This window comes from Capricornis sumatraensis, chromosome 1, assembly GCF_032405125.1.
Source record: "Capricornis sumatraensis isolate serow.1 chromosome 1, serow.2, whole genome shotgun sequence".
NCBI classification, from domain to species: Eukaryota; Metazoa; Chordata; class Mammalia; order Artiodactyla; family Bovidae; genus Capricornis; species Capricornis sumatraensis.
This window is the reverse complement of record NC_091069.1, coordinates 172,554,712-172,574,526: the sequence shown is the minus strand read 5'-3', so window position 1 is coordinate 172,574,526 and position 19,815 is coordinate 172,554,712. Positions and strand designations below refer to the sequence as shown.

The following is a 19,815-nucleotide window of genomic DNA, read 5'->3' as shown; positions in this document are numbered from 1 at the left end:
TTCTAACTATCTCATCTTCTGCTGCCCTCTTCTCCTGCCCTCAGTCTGTCTCAGCATTAGGATCTTTTCCAGTGAGTTGGCTCTTCACATCAGGTGGCCAAAGTATTGGAGCTTCAGCTTCAGCATCAGGCCTTCCAGTGAATACTCAGGACTGATTTCCTTTAGGATTGACTGGTTTGATCTCCTTGCAGTCCAAGGGACTCTCAGGGGTCTTCTCCAACACCACAGTTCAAAAGCATCATTCTTTGGCACTCAGCTTTCTTTATGGTCCAACTTTCACAGGACTACTGGAAAAACCATAGCTTTGACTATATAGACCTTTGTTGACAAAGTGATGTCTCTGCTTTTGAATACACTTTCTAGGTTTGTCACAGCTTTCCTTCTAAGGAGTAAGTGTCTTTTAATTTCATTGCTGCTGTCACCATCTACAGTGATTTTGGAGCCCAAGAAAAGAAAATCTGTCACTGTTTCCACTTCTCCCCCTTCTGTTTGCCATGAAATGATGGGACCGATGCCATGATTTTAGTTTTTTGAATGTTGAGCTTTAAGCCAGCTTTTTCGCTCTCCTCTTTCATCCTTATCTAGAGGCTCCTTAGTTCCTCTTCAGTTTCTACCAGTAGAGTGGTATCATCAGCATATCTGAGATTGCTGATATTTTCCCCAGCAATCTTGATTCCAGCTTGTGATTCATCCTACAGCCTAGCATTTTAAATGGTGTACTCTGCATATAAGTTAAATAAACAGGGTAACAATATATAGCCTTGTGATACTCCTTCCCAATTTTGAACTAGTCTCTTGTTTCATGTCCAGTTCTGTTGCTTCTTGACCTGCATACAGGTTTTTTAAGAGACAGGTAAGGTGGTCTAGTATTTCCATCTTCTTAAGAATTTTCCACAGTTTGTTGTGATCCTTTTAGTTTTTTCTTTTATTATTATGAAATAATTATAGATTTGTAGAGAGTTGCAAAAAAAATAGTACAGAGAGCGTTCGTGTACTCTTCATCCAGTTTCCTCCAGTGGTAATATCTTACATCACTATAGTTCGATTTCAAAACCAGGAGAGTCATTGGTACGATTCAAAGACCTTATGCAGATTTGACCAATTAGACTTTCACTCAAGTATGTGTATAGTTCTGTGCAGCTTTATGATATATGTGAAGTCATGTAGCCACCACTGCAACAAGATACACAACTGGCCCATCATCACAGATACGTCCATGCTATTAGTTTACAGTCACTCTTCCTCTCCCTCCCATCTCCACATCCGTAACTTCTGGCAACCACTCATCTGTTTCTCCATCTTTATAATTTTGTCTCATTCTGAGAATTTTTTAGTATGTAACCTTTTGAAATTAGCTTTACTTAGGTATAATGCCCTTGACATCTGTAACATCTTTGCATGTATCAATACTTCACTCTTTTTATTGATGAACAGTATTTCATGGTATGAATGTACTGCTTTAACCATTCATCCATTGAAGGTCATGTGTTGTTTCCAATTTTTAGTTACTATAAATAAAGCTGCTGTAAACACTTGTGTATAGACTTTCATATGGACACTAAGTTTTAATTTCTCTGAGATAACTGCCCAGGAGTGTACATGCTAGGTCATATAATAAATATGTTTAGTTTTAAAAGGAGCTACAAAACTATATTCCAGAATGACTGTATTATTTTACAATATATGAGTGATCCAGTTTCAATATCAATGCTGCATCTTCATCAGCATTTGATATTGTAACTGTATTTTAGTTTTTAATAGGTATGTAATGCTGTTCCATTGTGGTTTTAATTTGCATAATGGCTACTGATGTTGAACATTTTTTATGTGCTTATTTGACATCTATATATCCTTTTTGATGAAATATTTGTGTTTTTTCTGTTTTCTAATTGTGTCATTAATTTTTACTGTTGAGTTTTGAGAGCCTTTTTGTTTGTTTTTTATTCCAGATACAAGTGTTTTGTCAGATATGTGACTTGCAAATATTTTCTTCCAGTCTGCAGTTTATTTTTGATTATTTCCATTGAGACGGTCTTTTTAATTTTGATGAAACCAGTTTATTGCTTATCTTTCTCGTTATTCAGATGCAATAATTGTTATTGTTCTATTTTCAGGTTCACTGATATTTTTTTCCTTCATCACTTCTATTCTGCTCTTGAGTCCATTGAGTTAGCTTTTTATTTTGGATATTTTGAAATTTTTTCATTCTAAAATTTCCGTTTAGGTCTTCTTTATATCTTCTGTTTCTTTGCTGAGGCTTTCTCTGTTTTTATTTATTTCCAGTATGTTAGTTATTACTTTTTGAAGCATTTATATGATGACCACTTTAAAATCCTTCTATAATTCTGTATATATGTTTCCAACATCTGTGTCATCTTGGGTCTTGTAATCTGTTAATTTTGTTTTCTCAATCAAATGGTAATTTCCCTGTTTTTTGGTATGATGAGTGATTTTCAGTTGTTCCTGAACATTTTGGAGTCTTGTAAGTTTTAATGATCAATCTTCTTTAAATCTTTAGCAGGCTTCCACTAACACCATGCTGAGAGGGAAAGGGGGACAGTACAAATTTACTGCTGGAGGAGGGTTTATTATCAATACTTAGTGGGAGAAATGTGGGCTTTCCCAGGTGGCGTGGTGGTAAAGAATCACCTGCTAATGCAGGAGACGCAAGAGACTCGGGTTTAATTTCCAGGTCAGGAAGATCTCCTGGAACAGGAAATGGCTACCCACTCCAGTATTCTTTGTTGGAAAATCCCAGGGAAAGAGAAACCTGGTGTGCTACAGTCCATGGGGTCAGAAAGAGTCAGACACGACTGAGCATACACGTACGCAGTGGGAGGAATAAGGAAAAATGCATCTACTCCATCTTGTCTGGATCTAGAAATCTAAGCCCTTTTCTTTTAAAGATGAATAACAATGCTATATGTTCCATTACTACTACTAAGTCGCTTCAGTCGTGTCCGACTCTGTGTGACCCCACAGACGGCAGCCCACCAGGCTCCCCCGTCCCTGGGATTCTCCAGGCAAGAAAACTGGAGTGGGTTGCCATTTCCTTCTCCAATGCATGAAAGTGGAAAGTGAAAGTGAAGCTGCTCAGTCACGTCCGACTCTTAGCGACCCCATGGACTGCAGCCCACCAGGCTCCTCCGTCCATGGAATTTTCCAGGCAAGAGTACTAGAGTGGGGTGCCATTGCCTTCTCCAATAGGACCTGTCTATTTAGGAACTGATATTTTTGATGGTTCATTTAATTCAGTGTCTCAGATTTGATCCAAAAAGTAAAGGTAAAGAATTAGTGTTTAACAGTATATAGACAGGTCCTGTTCTTGCAGCCTCATTGTTGGGACTTTGTTACTGTTCGGTAAGATGGTGCAGTGCACCTTAGGAAAACCAAATGCAAAGCTTTCAAGATTTGATACTGAAAGGAGAATCTCTGTGTCAGAAAGTGCTGCTGATCAAGCACCACCTGCTTTGTCTTACCTGCTGCTACAGGGCCAGCACAGGCAAGTGAATACAGAGAATATGAGGTGGAGTCTAGAGTCCCGTCCAGCTTACACAGGGGCTACCCTGATGACAGTATAATAAAAATACCAGTATAATAAAAATAATTATTGTAACATCCCTAGGAGAGCTCTTTGGCATTTTTTAAATTAATTGATTAGGCTGCATCAGGTCCTTTGCCTTGTAGCATATGGGATCTTAGTTCCCCAGCCAGGGATCAAACCTGTTTCCTGTGCATTGCAAGATGGATTCTTAACCACTGGACCACCAGGGAAGTCCTGCTAAGAGAGCTCTTAATGTATAAATATGAGAGATTTGTTCCTTCACAGATCCTAGATGTTTTACTAATGTGATGTGTCAAAATAAACCTTAAGCAAAGTTTATGGAACAAAACACTTTTTTGAATTGGGTCATTTAAGTTTTATGGAGTGACATTACATCAAAAAAATTTTCATATTCAACATATTTACAGACTTTCTCATAAGTGAAAATATAACAGACTTACTCTGTGGAGTAGACAAATTTCCCAAATGATACAAGAACACTTCTTTTTTTAATCAACAGAAGATTGAAGAGAAGGTAAAACTGAATTTTTGCTCTCTGGGAATACAAATTTCTCCTGTTTCTTCATTCTGTAATTGAACCTTCAAAAGGAAGGTGAATAACTCCATTAAACCTCATGCCTTTTTTCCTGCAGGGAATAGCTGTCCCAGCTTATTCCCTGATAATCTCAATTCATCATCAAGATACCATCTTCCTTCAGATGCACATTAAAGCCAAGCACTGAATTTGGGGCCCTCCGAAGGTGATCGGGAGCACAAGGGAGCATCATCTTGATGTCACCCATATTATATCCAAATTGCTGCTGCTGCTGCTAAGTCGCTTCAGTCGTGCCCGACTCTGTGCAACCCCATGGATGGCAGCCCACCAGGCTCCGCTGTCCCTGGGATTCTCCAGGCTAGAACACTGGAGTGGGTTGCCATTTCCTTCTCCAGTGCATGAAAGTGAAAAGTGAAAGTGAAGTTGCTCAGTTATGTCCGACTCTTAGCAACCTCATGGACTACAGCTCACCAGACTCCTCTGTCCGTGGGATTTTCCAGGCAAGAGTACTGGAGTGGGGTGCCATTGCCTTCTCCATATCCAAATTACCTAGAACTAAAAGGAATCAGCGAACTAAAATGGACTGGAATGTGAATTTAACTCAGATGACCATTATATCTACTACTGTGGGCAGGAATCCCTTACAAGAAATGGAGTAGCCATCATAGTCAACAAGAGAGTCCGAAATGCAGTACTTGGATGCAGTCTCAAAAACAACAGGATGATCTCTGTTCATTTCCAAGGCAAACCATTCAACATCACAGTAATCCAAGTTTATTCTCCGACCAGTAATGCTGAAAAAGCTGAAGTTGAACGGTTCTGTGAAGACCTACAAGACCTTTTAGAACTAACACCCCAAAAAAATGTCCTTTTCATTATAGGGGACTGGAATGAAAAAATAGGAAGTCAAGAAACACCTGGAGTAATAGGCAAATTTGGCCTTGGAGTACAGAATGAAGCAGGGCAAAGGCTAATAGAGTTTTGCCAAGAAAACACACTGGTGATAGCAAACACCGTCTTCCAACAACACAAGAGAAGACTCTACACATGGGCATTACCAGATGGCCAACACTGAAATCAAATTGATTATATTCTTTGCATCCAAACATGGAGACCTCTATACAGTTAGCAAAAACAAGAATGGGAGCTGACCGTGGCTCAGATCATGAACTCCTTATTGCCAAATTCAGACTTAAATTGAAGAAAGTAGGGAAAACCACTAAACCATTCAGGTATGACATAAATCCCTTGATTATACAGTGTAAGTGACAAATAGATTTAAGGGACTAGATCTGATAGACAGAGTGCCTGATGAACTATGGATGGAGGTTCATAACATTGTACAGGAGACAAGGATCAAGATCATCCCCAGGAAAAATAAGGCAAAAAACCAAAATGGCTGTCTGAGGAGGCCTTACAAATAGCCGTGAAAAGAAGAGAAGCGAAAAGCAAAGGAGAAAAGGAATGATATAAGCATCTAAATGCAGAGTTCCAAAGAATAGCAAGAAGAGATAAGAAAGCCTTTCTCAGCAATCAATGCAAAGAAATAGAGGGAAACAATAGAATGGGAAAGACTAGAGATCTCTTCAAGAAAATTGGAGATACCAAGGGAACATTTCATGCAAAGATGGGCTCGATAAAGGACAGAATGGTATGGACCTAACAGAAGCAGAAGATATTAAGAAGAGGTGGCAAGAATAGACAGAAGAACTGTACAAAAAAGATCTTCATGACCCAGATAATCACTATGGTGTGATCACTCATCTAGAGCCAGACATGCTGGAATGTGAAGTCAAGTGGGCCTTAGAAAGGATCACTATGAACAAAACTAGTGGAGGTGATGGAATTCCAGTGGAGCTATTTCAAATCCTGAAAGATGATGCTGTGAAAGTGCTGCACTCAATATGCCAGCAAATTTGGAAAACTTTCAGCAGTGGCCACAGGACTGGAAAAGGTCAGTTTTCATTTCAATCCCAAAGAAAGGCAATGCCAAAGAATGCTCAAACTACCGCACAATTACACTCATCTCACACGCTAGTAAAGTAATGCTCAAAATTTTCCAAGCCAGATTTCAGTAATATGTGAACCGTGAACTTCCAGATGTTCAATCTGGTTTTAGAAAAGGCAGAGGAACCAGAGATCAAACTGCCAACATCCTCTGGATCATCAAAAAAGCAAGAAAATACCATAAAAACATCTATTTCTGCTTTATTCACTATGCCAAAGCTTTTGACTTTGGGATCATAATAAAGTGTGGAAAATTCTGAAAGAGATGGGAATACCAGACCACCTGACCTGGCTCTTGAGAAATCTGTATGCAGATCAGGAAGCAACAGTTAGAACTGGACGTGGAACAACAGACTGGTTCCAAATAGGAAAAGGAGTACGTCAAGGCTGTATATTGTCACCCTGCTTATTTAACTTATACGCAAAGTACATCATGAGAAATGCTGGGCTGGAAGAAGCACAAGCTGGAATCAAGATTGCCAGGAGAAATATCAGTCACCTCAGATATGCAGATGACACCACCCTTATGGCAGAAAGTGAAGAGGAACTAAAAAGCCTCTTGATGAAAGTGAAAGAAGAGAGTGAAAAAGTTGGCTTAAAGCTCAACATTCAGGAAACAAAAATCGTGGCATCTGGTCCCATCACTTCATGGCAAATAGATGGGGAAACAGTGGAAACAGTGACAGAGTTTTTTTTTTTGGGCTCCAAAATCACTGCAGATGGTGACTGCAGCCATGAAATTAAAAGACGCTTACTCTTTGGAAGGAAAGTTATGACCAACCTAGATAGCATATTCAAAAGCAGAGACATTACTTTTCTGACAAAGGTCCGTCTAGTCAAGGCTATTGTTTTTTCTAATAGTCATGTATGGATGTGAGAGTTGGACTGTGAAGAAAGCTGAGGGCTGAAGAATTGATGCTTTTGAACTGTGGTGTTGGAGAAGACTCTTGAGAGTCTCTTGGACTGCAAGGAGATCCAACCAGGCCATCCTAAAGGAGCTCAGCCCTGAGTGTTCATTGGAAGGTCTGATGTTGAAGCTGAAACTCCACTACTTTGGCCACCTGATGTGAAGAGCTGACTCATTTGAAACGACCCTGATGCTGGGAAAGATTGAAGGCAGCAGGAGAAGGGGACGACAGAGGATGAAGTGGTTGGCATCACCAACTTAGTGGACATGAGTTTGGGTGGGCTCTAGGAGTTGGTGATGGACAGGGAGGCCTGGCGTGCTGTGATTCATGGGGTCACAAAGAGTCAGACATGACTGAGCGACTGAACTGAACTGAACGGAACTAAAAGAATACTGTGTCAAGTTGCTACTATAAACCAAGGAAGAGGTGCAGGGTTCTAAAGGCTTGTTTTTTGCAGCCACTTGTTCCTCTTGAAACTTTGTGACAGATTCTGAAAGAAGACTTTCCTAATGAAGTTGACCCTTCAGTTCAGTTCAGTTCAGTCTCTCAGTCATGTCCGACTCTTTGTGACCCCATGAATCGCAGCATGCCAGGCCTCCCTGTCCATCACCAACTCCCAGAGTTCACTCAGACTCATGTCCATCGAGTCAGTGATGCCATCTAGCCATCTCATCCTGTCGTCCCCTTCTCCTCCTGCCCCCAATCCCTCCCAGCATCAGTCTTTTCCAATGAGTCAACTCTTCGCATGAGGTGGCCAAAGTACTGGAGTTTCAGCTTCAGCATTCCCTCCAAAGAAATCCCAGGGAAGAGAAAAAGAGGGCGAAAGAAAGACTTCTGGTCTATTGATTTTTTTTTTCTTCCTTTAAGTTTCTCCTTTTTCACCATTCTGTTAGCCTTTCTCTCTTTACCTTCCACATTTAAGCAGTTATGAAGGAAAGAAAAATTATCAAGTGGCTGTGAGTAAATTATCAGAAGGAAAGGAAGCCATTTTACTTCACCTTTAGAAGGAAGAAGACATGGAGACACAGATTTGATTCACTGACTTTAGGACCAGTATCTTTTTAAAACAGGATCCCTGTCTTGCTCTTGAATTACTTTTGAGAAACGAGCTTTCCAAATATGAAAACTCTGGAACATCTCATTCAGATTTCTATGGCACTGGGGTTGTCTAATCAGAAGAGCCTGGATTTATGCAATAACCTTTCTCTTCTACTTTACTGGTTTGCTTATTCTGCTCTGGTTCCTGTGCTCTCTTACTTAAGGGGTAATGAGGTATAGCCCTTTTATGGCTGTTCTCTTAAGTAATCAGACTTGTTCCTTAGCTCCTATTCTCCACTGAGGGTCTCTCCAGACTGTACTTGTCCATCTTTCAAAAAAAAAAAAAAGACTATTTGAAGCTTTGTAAAAGATCTGTGATCTTTTTTGTGCATTCTCACTCCTATACTCCTTTCTTATTCTCTCTCATTTTTCACAGACAAATATCGGAGAAAGTGTATTAGAGGATTTTCTGTGCCTTTTCCATATAGTGGCCTTGTAATAAAATTTTATTTTAGTTTCTAAGTTTTATTGTTCTGCCTTTTTAAAAACAAAATCTGACTGTAATGCAAGTCACCTTTTGACACAGCAGGATTCTTTCATAATAGGTTTATATCCTTTAGAAAAGAAAGGACCGTTTTACCTTGCTTCTAGAGAAAAAGACAGAAAAGTCTGATGTAGTTCAAACAATGCTTTGTATTATTGGGAAAAATAGAGACTAGTCAAAGTGAAGAGATGCTGCACAAATTTGATTACAACCCCTTTTTTATTTCAGGCATAGTGTAGCGAGAAGTAGAACTAAAGAATTTGGCACGGAGGCAGTTTTGCTAGTTCTGCAGAAAATTAGCTGGAATCAAATAGAAGCTTCCCTCTTGGTCAAATTCAGGGGATAAATAAATAGCAGCAGTTTATATTTAAATCCTTCCCTCCAGAAACCCTGCCCTCCTCACAGGAAGTCATCAGATGGTTTGCCTGATAGTGGCAGATGGACATGTAGCTCACAGGAAGCTGATCCTTCCTGGGTAGTGGTTACCTCTGAGATTGGTGTTGGAATTACTCACCTATGTTTGGTACGTGACATATAGTATCTCATTAAATCATCACAGTAATTCTAAGGAATAGATCATTTATTCCCATTTCACCAATGGGGCTCAGAGAGATTAAGTAACTTTTACTCAGGGTCTCATGCCTAGTGTAGAACAGCGCCAGCATTTGAACCCAGCTCCTTCAAACTCTACAGTGGCATCCTCATTACGCTGATGTTGTTCTAAGAATTACAGTGGTTTGCCATTGCTTACAGAGTTAAGTTTTATTCAGTATGGTGTTCAGTGCCCCACAGGGTCTGATTTCTTTCCTCTTCACCTTAATTGCCTGCTCTATCCACTCTCCACACTACATACTACAACGGTTCCAAAACACTGTGTGTATTCATTCTTGTACTTTTTGTTCTATTCTCAACCTGAAATGCTTTTTGCATTTTGGAAACCTGACTCATTGTTCAGGGTTCAGATCAAATACCTGCTTTTCTGTGAAATCTTCCCCAGTCCTGCCAGTTACAGTTCTCTTTTAAGTTCCTCTTCATCCCCTTGCTGCACAATTCTATTTATAACATAAATTTCGCTATGGTTATGTATTCTCAACTACATCTCTACATCCCATTACATGTTTTGAATACGTACTTCTTCATCTTTGTCTCACAAGTACATTTTTGCCTATGCCTATTTCATATTTTCTCTAGGATGGAGAAGAATTCCTGGGAAATGCAAGAGAGGAGAATGAAGGAGCAGTACCTTATAGCTATCGCAGATAAAGATCAGCAGCTCAGCCATCTGCAGAGCCTTGTGAGGGAACTGAGATCTTCCTCACAGACTGAGACCCACAAAGCACAGTACCAAAGACAGGTGAGTAATTGCAGCGCTGATCGCTGCTTGGAGGAAACGTCAGCTTCCTGCAAGCTAAGTGCTCATCTGCCACTATTAGGCAAGCCATCTGATGACTTCCTGTGAGGTGGGCAGGGTTTCTGGAGGGAAGGATTTAAGTATGCACAATGTTAGGAGAGAGTTTCACCAGTGTTTATATCCTGGCAGGCATCCCCAGAGACATCAGTTTCCCTCAATGGATCACAAAGCCTAGTTTATGAGACAGAGCATCTTAGGACTCAGCTCAATGACAGCTTAAAAGAAATTCACCAAAAGGAGTTAAGAATTCAGCAACTGAACAGCAAGGTATGTGTTCCCTGCTAGCCTGAAGTTCAATTTCTTGTTTCCATGACTAGAAGCAAGAAGGTAAGTAGAAGCTGTTTAAGCTTAGGCTCTAGCTCTATTAGAAGACAGAAGCTTTACCTTTCTCAGAGCCTGGATCCCTCACCCTAAAGCACCAGACACAGGGCCATTTCTTTTTCCTCGCCTTTGCAGAGCCCTTGGGAGTGATTTGGAGAAGCCCATTCAATAAGAATGATAAAAGCCAACTCCTTTAGGAAGGCTTCCTACCCAACATCATCTCCCCATAACTCCTCACAAATCCTCCAGCAAGCTCCTCAGTATTTCTCACTAGTGTGTGGCAGGGAAGAGTCTCAGGAAGGAGGCTTGCATATGTGATTAGACAAAGCGATAAGAGGTAAGGGGTTTGCTTTTCATTCTACTCCACTTGCAAACTTCCTCACTGTGTATCTAATGTTGTGGAATTAAAGAAGCCAATTTGCTTTTTCCTGAACCCCAGGCTGGCCACGCTAGACACTCTAGGAAGCATGCTGGAGTAGATGGACCTCTTGCTATGGAAAGAGCTGCTTTGCCATCTGGTCCCTAGAGCAAAGGCCAAGGCAGAAAAAAGAAGATTATTCTCAGTGCCTTCTCATATCTGTCTTCTCCCCTCATCCATTCTTTGGCTTCTCTTCCTTCATCACCTGCTTCCCTTCCCTCACCATCTTATGAATCATTATACTTCTGTTGTCTCAGACTAGTCAGATTATTCTCTGGCAGCACCTCACCTGGTTCTGCCTTCTTCAGAGGAACCCAGCTAGGTAGTTTATGTTAGTCCCAGAAGAAATTTGAGTGATCATTTAGACTGGGATCCAGAAATTAGCTTTGGAGGAGGGCTATCAATATAAATTATACACAAAATGATGTATTTGTGTGTGTAAGTTTCTCATCACAAAAACTCAGGCATTCACCAAGGGATCTGTGATCCAAAAATGGTAAAGATCAATAGGCTGTACACAGATGAGGAAATTAAGCCCCAGAGATACTAAGTAATTTGCCCCAAGTGTTAGCAGCAGGTCAGTCTGGGATAAAGATGGTAATGTACATGGAAAACACAGTGCCTGGTTTGTGTAGAAGGCACCCAGTCTGTTGTTCCATGTCCAGTTCTAACTGTTGCTTAAAGTAGGTTAGTTGGTCACAATGAATTGGTAAACTTACAGACCCTTTGTTGGGGGTGTTTTCTGGGAGTTTTCAGGGGGTGCTATGGTGGGGAGGCTCCAGATCCTACCCAGTTCCTCTTTCAGCCTACTCAGTTGTTTCCCAAAACTTCTGCCCTTCATAGCTCTTAACACCTCCTCTTTCTATAAACTAGATCCCATCTCAACCTTGTTATATTTGCTTTCCTGAAGATTAGACTGTGAATCACTCTGGGCATTTGTCTTCTAGGATGGTACTTGAAACTGCCATGAATAGCAACTGAAAGATTTTTCATGTAAATATTTTAGTGGTGTAAAACACCAAAAGGCACAGAAATCACAAATACAGTCTGGTATATTTTCACAAAGTGGGGATGCCTGTATAAGCAGCACCCAGATCAAGAATCAGAACATCTCCAGCCCTAGGGTCGATCATTCACTTATTCATCATTCAGCAAACAAATAACTATTATCTACCTTCTGTGTGCCTAGCCATATGCTTAGTATTGAGGATACACACTGACCCCTCATGGAGTCCATAGCTAACTAGGAGCACTGCTCAATGGGCTCTAGCGTGGCTAGTGGCAGATGGGCCGTCACCATAGAACGTCTCCTCTCCAAGCTGCCACCCTAATTCTTTCCATGGATGCTCAGACTTTGTTTATATCTCTACCTGATTGTGGGGCTTCCCAGGTGGCTCAGTGGTAAAGAGTCTTCCTGCCAGTGCAGGATGCAGGAGATGCCGATTCGATCCCTGGATCAGGAAGATCCCCTGGAGGAGGAAATGGAAACCTGCTCCAGTATTCTTGCCTGAAAAATCCCATGGACAGGGAGCCTGGTGGACTACAGAGTTGTAAAGAGTCAGATATGACAGCATGCACACTGCCTCCTCCTAGTGAAACAGTCCTGTGGGCTAGTGCTTATCGTCTCTCCTATTTCAGTTTTCTCAACTGCTGGAAGAGAAAAATACCCTTTCTATTCAGCTCTGTGACACCAGTCAGAGTCTCCGTGAGAACCAGCAGCACTACAGTGACCTTTTCAATCACTGTGCAGTCCTGGAGAAGCAGATTCAAGAGCTGCAAGCTGTGAGTGAGAAGGTGAGGGGCTGGGGAAAGTGTTGGGAAATTGAGCACGGATGATAAAGCATAAAGCACAGCATCGAAAAGGCTGATGTCTTCAGGCTGAAGATTAAATAGATGTGATGGAAACAGTGAGGAGAGGAGTGAGGAATAAGGTCCAAGAAAAACTGAAGAGTGAACAGATTAGAAAGAAAAAGATCATCAGCGAGGTTCAGTTCAGTTCAGTCACTCAGTCGTGTCCGACTCTGTGACCCCATGGACTGCAGCACACCAGGCTTCCCTGTTCATCACCAACTCCTGGAGCTTACTCAAACTCATGTCCATTGAGTGAGGTGGTGGGAGAGAAATAAAAAAGTGAGTGGTTAACAGTGATGACTGAGGCTTTTGGAAGGCTTTTTCCTTCAAGTAATAGGAAAGCTGTAGGAAGATTTGGACCTAAGGAACAAAATTGGCAGAGTTGTTGACACCAGTGGAGAGGAGAGGTTGTTGAAGTCAATGAAGACTGGGAATGAGCGTGGAGGGGAATAGGACATGGCAGGAAGAGGAGAGAGGAGGGGAGGAGAGGCTGAATCAGGCAGGGACCAGAGTGGCTTCTGGAAAGTAGATGGGTCTCCACTAGAAGAAAGTGGGATTCAGTGAGAGGCCTTGAAACTTTTGAGAGGAGAGACTCAAGAATGAGAATCTGGAGGAAAATCTAATGAATTTTATGTAGGATATTAATCTATTAGAGCAGAAGATTCTTACTTCTAAATCTGAACTTGAAGAGAGTTGTAACAGAGGTATTCCTCTCCAAGATTTCTCTTTTTTCTCCAATGCCTGAGCAAGTTCTCATTTTGCCTAAGCACAGTTTCTTGAGTGGTTTCATCACTGAATTACTAAACTTATTCTTCTTCCAGGGGCCACTAAATATAGATGTTGCTCCAGGAGCTCCCCAGGAAAAAAATGGCTGTCACAGGAAAGGAGATGCTGAAGAACTGAGCGAGCCACAGCTAAGGTGAGGGAGCAGCTCTCAACCCTGGAGTGTGCGCTGTGTAGACAGCACTTGGGTGGTCATCTAGTTAGAATGGGAGTCCATTGTATAGATTTAATGTGTCTTCTCTTCTTACTGGCCTCACAGGATTAATGTGAGGATTATAAAGTAACAATTATAATTACAAATTGTGTGTGAGTAGTTTGTGAAACAGACCCTCCCTACACACACACATCTTACTAAGATTATGATGTTCAAATGAGAGATATTGAGAAGTCCCTAAAATCTCTTATGGCATTTCCTGCAGCTTTATTTAATCTGTAGACAGGCATTCTTTTAAAATACTCATTGTGTTTGTACAGCCTTCTATAAATGTCCATGCTTTATAACCTTAGGAAGACTTCAAATCCCTGTATCAGCAAGTCTGTCCTGCATCTAGTGATGCTGTTGTTTTCCTTTTGTCCTGAAGCTTTTCTGAAGCCCAGAAGCAGCTCTGCAACACTAAACAGGAGGTGAACGAATTGAGAAAACTGCTGGAAGAAGAACGAGACCAAAGAGTGGCTGCTGAGGCTGCCCTCTCCATGGCTGAGGAGCAGATCAGGCGGTAAAGGACTGAAGGACACAGCCTTTCTTCATTTCTGACCCTTTCTGATTCTCTGTGTGTGTGCGCTTAGTCGCTCAGTCATGTCTGACTCTTTGTAAACCTGTGGACTGTAGCCCACCAGGCTCCTCTGTCCATGGGGATTCTCCAGGCACGAATACTAGAGTGGATTGCCATGCCCTCCTCCAGGGGATCTTCCCAACCCAGGGATCAGACCCACTTCTTCCACATTGCAGGTGGATTATTTACCATCTGAGCCCTCAGGGAAGCCCAAGAATACTGGAGTGGGTAGCTTATCCCTTCTTTAGGGCATCTTCCCAACCCAGGGGTCGAACTAGGGTCTCCTGCATTGCAGGTGGATTCTCTACAGCTGAGCTACCAGAGAAGCCCTTTTTGATTGTACTTGTGTGCATTTCATGGCCAGACTTGGGAATAAATAGGATCTAGTTCTCATCCTGAGATGGGTGCTATAGCAAGAGTAGGCTCAAGACAAACCATGGTAATCCAAGCTCAGCCCATCCACAATTCCCTCTTTGGCCCTGATGCAGAATGGAAATCGAGGCAGCTAATCGAGCGCTGCCTCCCCAGACCTGGCACTGCTGTTGTCCTGTTAGCACCTGACACACAGTCCACAGTGCCTATGAAACTCAGTGGACTTGCCATTTAAAAGCAGCTCACCAATGCTTACAAACCTCTCACCCTTACTCAGCCTAGCCTACAGACAGTGACAGACTGACCTGCGTGGTACCAGACCATGCTGTCTGCATCAAGACTGCCCCTAAAAAGCTTATCTTATGGAGGAACAGGCACAGAAGGGGTCCTGTGCAGCCATTCAGGCTCTCATGAGGAGAACAGGCAGGGTGGAGCTAGGCTGGGCACATTGAGTTTCTCTTTCCAGGCTCACAAATCAGATTAAAGTGTTCCTTCACTCCTGAGAAAAGTGTGGTCCCTGTAAAGAGAATGCAGGAGTTTTAGGCTAATCAACTTCCCTTCATGTGGAGGAAACATCAGGAGTAGATTTCCAGCCTCCCTACACAATTAAGCGCATCCGTCTAGGCAAATGCTTGATCAAGTATGTGCTTGTGTTACTTGCAGCCCCTTGGATACAATTCTCGTGGGTTTTTGTTTGTTTTTTTTTGAAGGATAATTGCTTTACAGAATTTTGCTGTTTTCTGTCAAACGTCAACATGAATTAGCCATAGGTATACATATATCCCCTCCCTTTGAAACTCCCTCCCATCTCCTCCTCATCACACCCCTCTAGGTTGATAGAGAGCCTCTGTTTGAGTTTCCTGAGCCATACAGCAAATTCCTGTTGGCTATCTATTTTATATATGGCAATCTAAGTTTCCATGTTACTCTCTCCGTACATCTCACCCTCTCCTGCCCTCTCCCCATGTCCATAAGTCTAGTCTCTATGTGTTTCTCCACTGTTGCACTGTAAATAGATTCTTCAGTACCATTTTTCTAGATTCCATATATATGTGTTAGAATATGGTATTTATCTTTCTCTTTCTGACTTCACTCTGTATAATAGGTTCTCGGTATCTACCTCATTAGAACTAACTCAAATGTGTTCCTTTTTATGGCTGAGTAATATTCCATTGTGTATATGTACCACAACTTCCTTATCCATTCATCCGTCAGTGGACCTCTAGGTTGCTTCCATGTTCTAGCTATTATAAATAGTGCTGCAGTGAACAATGGGATACATGTTTCTCTATTAATTTTGGTTTCCTTGGGGTATATGCCTAGGAGTGGGATTGCTGGGTCATATGGTGATTTTATACCTAATTTTTTAAGGATCTCCATACAGTTTCCCATAGTGGCTGTATCAATTTACATTCCCCACTAACAATGCAAGAGCATTCCCTTTTCTCCACACCCACTCCAGCACTTATTGGTTGTAGACTTTTTGATGAGGGCCATTCTGACTGGTGTGAGATGATACCTCATTATAGTTTTGATTTGAATTTCTCTAATAATGAGTGATGTTGAGCATCTTTTCATGTGTTTATTTGCCATCTCTATGTCTTCCTTGGAGAAATGTCTGTTTATGTCTTTTTCCCACTTTTTGATTAGGTTGTTTGTTTTTCTGGTATTGAGTTGTATGAGCTGCTTGTATATTTTGGAAATTAATCCTTTGTCAAATGTTTCATTTGCTATTAATTTCTCCCATTCTAAGGGTCAATTCTTTGTTTTTAAGAGAAACCATTGAGTGGATAAAAACAGCTTCTTCATTAAATGGAGAAGTTCCAGTATTAAATAAATAAGCAAATTAGCAAAAAATGAAACAGAAAGCAATAGAGGCTGCAGTTCAGTTTAATTGTAAAAACCCCACAAAAATCTTTCTTGAATTCTTTTGCCTATTAGATTTTAATAAACAGGGGAAAAAATTAAAAGAGTTTTCTGAGCCAGGTGTGGCGTAGCAGGAAAAAAAGAGCATGAGGTTTAGAGACACAGCTGAGTTTTGAATTATGGTTTTACATCTTACTGGATGTACCATTGTGGACAAGTACTTTTTCCCTCACTTTGAAGATAATAACACCAACATTAAACCTGAGATTAAATGTAGGTAAAGCACCTGATCCAGCATCTGATACACAGTAGGCAGTCAATTCTTGGTAATTATTACCATCTCTACTGCTACTGAAAGAAACCTGTCTACCCTTTCACTCCTTGCATGGGGACGGGGCCATGAGAGCTGCAAGTCCCTTACACTGCATCCCATGGCAAGATGTCCAGGGTGACTTCACCTGATCAGCCTCTCATGCCATGAACCAATGCCTCTTTTTTTTTTTTTCCCTCAATTCAGGTTGGAGCATGGTGAATGGGACTCTGCCCGGTCTCCTATCATTGGCTCCTGCGGTTCCCAGGAGCAGGCGCTGTTAATAGACCTTACAAGCAGCAGTTGTCGGAGGGTAAGAAGGGAGAAGGGTGAAGAGAGGGCACTGTGCTATCAGACGGGCTGGCTGTGTTGAGGGCAAAGGGTCAAGGAGAAGGAACATGGGCCTGAGACTGGAAGGGTATGGAAGGCTGAAGGAAACTATTGGGATGTACCACGCTGCTGGCCCCAAGGAGCTTTCCTCTCAGGATACCTCTTCTCTGCAGTGGTTGGAGAAGGAAACAGGACAGATCTCTCTAGGGTGAAGCTCTCTGACTTCCACATTTTCTTTTCAGACCCGAAGTGGTGCTGGATGGAAGCGGGTCCTGCGTTCGCTCTGTCACTCCCGGACAAGGGTGCCCCTGCTGGCAGCCGTGTACTTTCTCATGGTTCATGTCCTACTTGTTCTATGTCTCACAGGCCATCTATAAGCCTAGTTCTCACCCTTTGGACCACTCGCCCCAGAACTTGGAATTCCCTCACCTCTAACATCAAAACCATCAATTCCAGTGGAACAGTCTTCCCGCTTACAGGTCCTCTTCTCCAATTCTCCACAGAAAGTGCCTGTAAAAACAGAGGTGAATATGAGCACAGGTTAGAGCTGTAGGGGCCAGTGATTCTGCTTTCTCCTACTGCCCAGGGCCTGACACTTCTGCAATGGTTATTGAGCCCAATATTTGTTCAGGTTTTGCAGGGCCCTGATATTTTACGGTCCTGTGAAAGATGCTGAGGAATGTCTTTCAGCCAGGAAGATGGTTCCAATAAACCTAATAACCAGAAGTCCAGTATCATTCTGATTGATACTTTCTTTCCCTCGTGTACCTTATATTTTCTCCCACTTCAGAGAGGACGTGGACCTGCCATAAACATGGCAGGGGGAATGTTCCAGGGAACATTACCTCACAGGATATCTAATTAGGTCTCTGGCAAAATAGAGTCAGAGTGGAAGGACTCCCCAGGGGAGTTAGCTGTTGGATCACAGAGGAGGACAGCATCTCCTTCCCTGTCTGTTCAGACATACTTGGAGTGAGACTCATGGTCCTGGACTGTATGGTGAGGATCCCACTGCATATCCCTCGATCATCACACATGTACTGAGGTATGAAGTGGCCTGTGCCTTTCCTTTCACTGAAAGGCAAGAGGAGCTGGCTATGGACAGTGGAACTCAATACTCATCATTGCTGTGTTATCTGGATAAGCGTCCAGTGTGGGCCCTAAGATAGTACACTGGGAACTCCTAAGACGGTACACTGAGAACCAGCCCTAGGTGAGGCACTGACTCCTAGCCAGGGAGATCGGACTGGTGTGACAACCGCTCCTAGCCTCCTGAAGTCCAAAGCTGCTTTGCAGTTGGTGACACTTAACTCCAGCTTCTCCGTGTATCATCTGCCCTCTGTGGTAACAGGGAGCTGAAGAAAATAGAGGGAGACTATAGAGAAGACAAAATATTTAAATCCAAGCCTGAGAATGACAGCCAGGTTTGAATTCCATCTGTGCCTATTCCCCAGCCCCAACCCTTACCGATTGATTATTTTCTCCTTTTGCACATGTCCCCTGCCTGCTCTCACTACCCAAAGAGGAGAGAGAACTGGTGGACACACTGATCTGCTCTAATCCTTTGTTCTGTGGTGACCAAATCATGGTCACAGCAACCCAGGAACTTTCCTGAACAACTGTATAATAATAAAATTATTTTCAGAATGAAATATTGTGGTGTGTGAATCTATGTATACACAGGAGGTTATGTATACGTGTTTGCTGAGGGGAGGAAGGAACATAGAGGAAGTAGGGATGGGGTAGCCAGGAGTTAATATAGAGGTAGAGAGCTGTGCATATCCAGGCTTCCTTTTCATTGGCCAGCATCTGGCTGCATGCGTCTTTCTAGGCTTAGCTAAATCTCAGGTGGTGAAATGGAGTGAGGAGATGCCATCCTAATACTGAATCAAACAAAGCTGAGCCTTTCGGCATGAGATTCATGCAGGTTTTTGCCTGGACCTGGAAGAACTACCTGGTGCATATTGAAAATACTTGATCCCTAGGGATCCCTCTGGGTAGGAGTAGAGTAGGGAAGCTAAGTCTCAGAGGGGAAAAGCAGGATGGGCATTATTGTTTGTTTATATCAAGTGCAGAAGATCCAATACTTTGGCCAGCTGATGCAGAGAGCTGACTCATTGGAAAAGACCCTGATGCTGGGAAAGATTGAGGGCAAAAGGAGAAGGGGACAGAAGATGAGATGGTTGGATGAAATCACTGACTCAATGGACATGAACTTGAGCAAACTCTGGGAGAGAGTGAAGAACAAGGAAACCTGGCCCACTGCAGCCCACAGGGTCACAAAGAGCAACTGAACAAAACATCAGGTCAGTGCTTGAGAAAAGCTAACTCACTTTCTCAAGGTACAATAAGTAAATTTTGAACCACGTCTATCTGACTTTAAAGTCCATGCTTGCTGTGTTTTACTGCCTTATTAGGAGTGAACTTGGGACATTTGCTAAAGAGAGATGGACTTGCTTTTTTTTTTTTTTAATTGTATAATTCATTTACAATGTGTTAATTTCTACTGTACAGCAAAGTGATTCAGTTATACATATTTTCCATATTTTCCATTATCACTGGATATTAAATATAGTTCTCTGTGCTATACATTAGGAACTCATCATTTATTCTTTCTTTATATAATAGTTTGCAGTTACTAACCTCAAACTCCCAACCCATCCCTCTCCCATCCACCCCTCCCCCTTGGCAAGCAGTCTGTTCTCTGTGACTCTGAGTCTGTCTCTCTTTTGTAGGTCAGTTCATTTGTGTCATATTTTAGATTCTACTGATATCATATGGCA

General features: G+C 42.1%; 1 protein-coding gene across 6 annotated transcripts in view; it reads left to right on the top strand.

The window, feature by feature from the left end:
- Positions 1-18,637, top strand: part of GOLGB1 (golgin B1) — a 64,593-nt gene extending 45,956 nt beyond the window's left edge. For 3 of the 6 annotated variants that reach the window (XM_068982615.1, XM_068982599.1, XM_068982591.1), the window contains 7 exons: positions 9,789-9,951; positions 10,138-10,275; positions 12,386-12,529; positions 13,420-13,517; positions 13,963-14,097; positions 16,910-17,015; positions 17,275-18,637. In XM_068982615.1, the coding sequence (XP_068838716.1) occupies positions 9,789-9,951; positions 10,138-10,275; positions 12,386-12,529; positions 13,420-13,517; positions 13,963-14,097; positions 16,910-17,015; positions 17,275-17,409 (919 nt within the window). In that variant the 3' untranslated portion in view covers positions 17,410-18,637. Of the gene's footprint in view, positions 1-9,788; positions 9,952-10,137; positions 10,276-12,385; positions 12,542-13,419; positions 13,518-13,962; positions 14,098-16,909; positions 17,016-17,274 lie in introns of all 6 variants that reach the window. The other 3 variants (XM_068982582.1, XM_068982624.1, XM_068982606.1) reach the window with 1 other exon arrangement.
- The last annotated feature ends 1,178 nt before the right edge of the window (positions 18,638-19,815 follow it).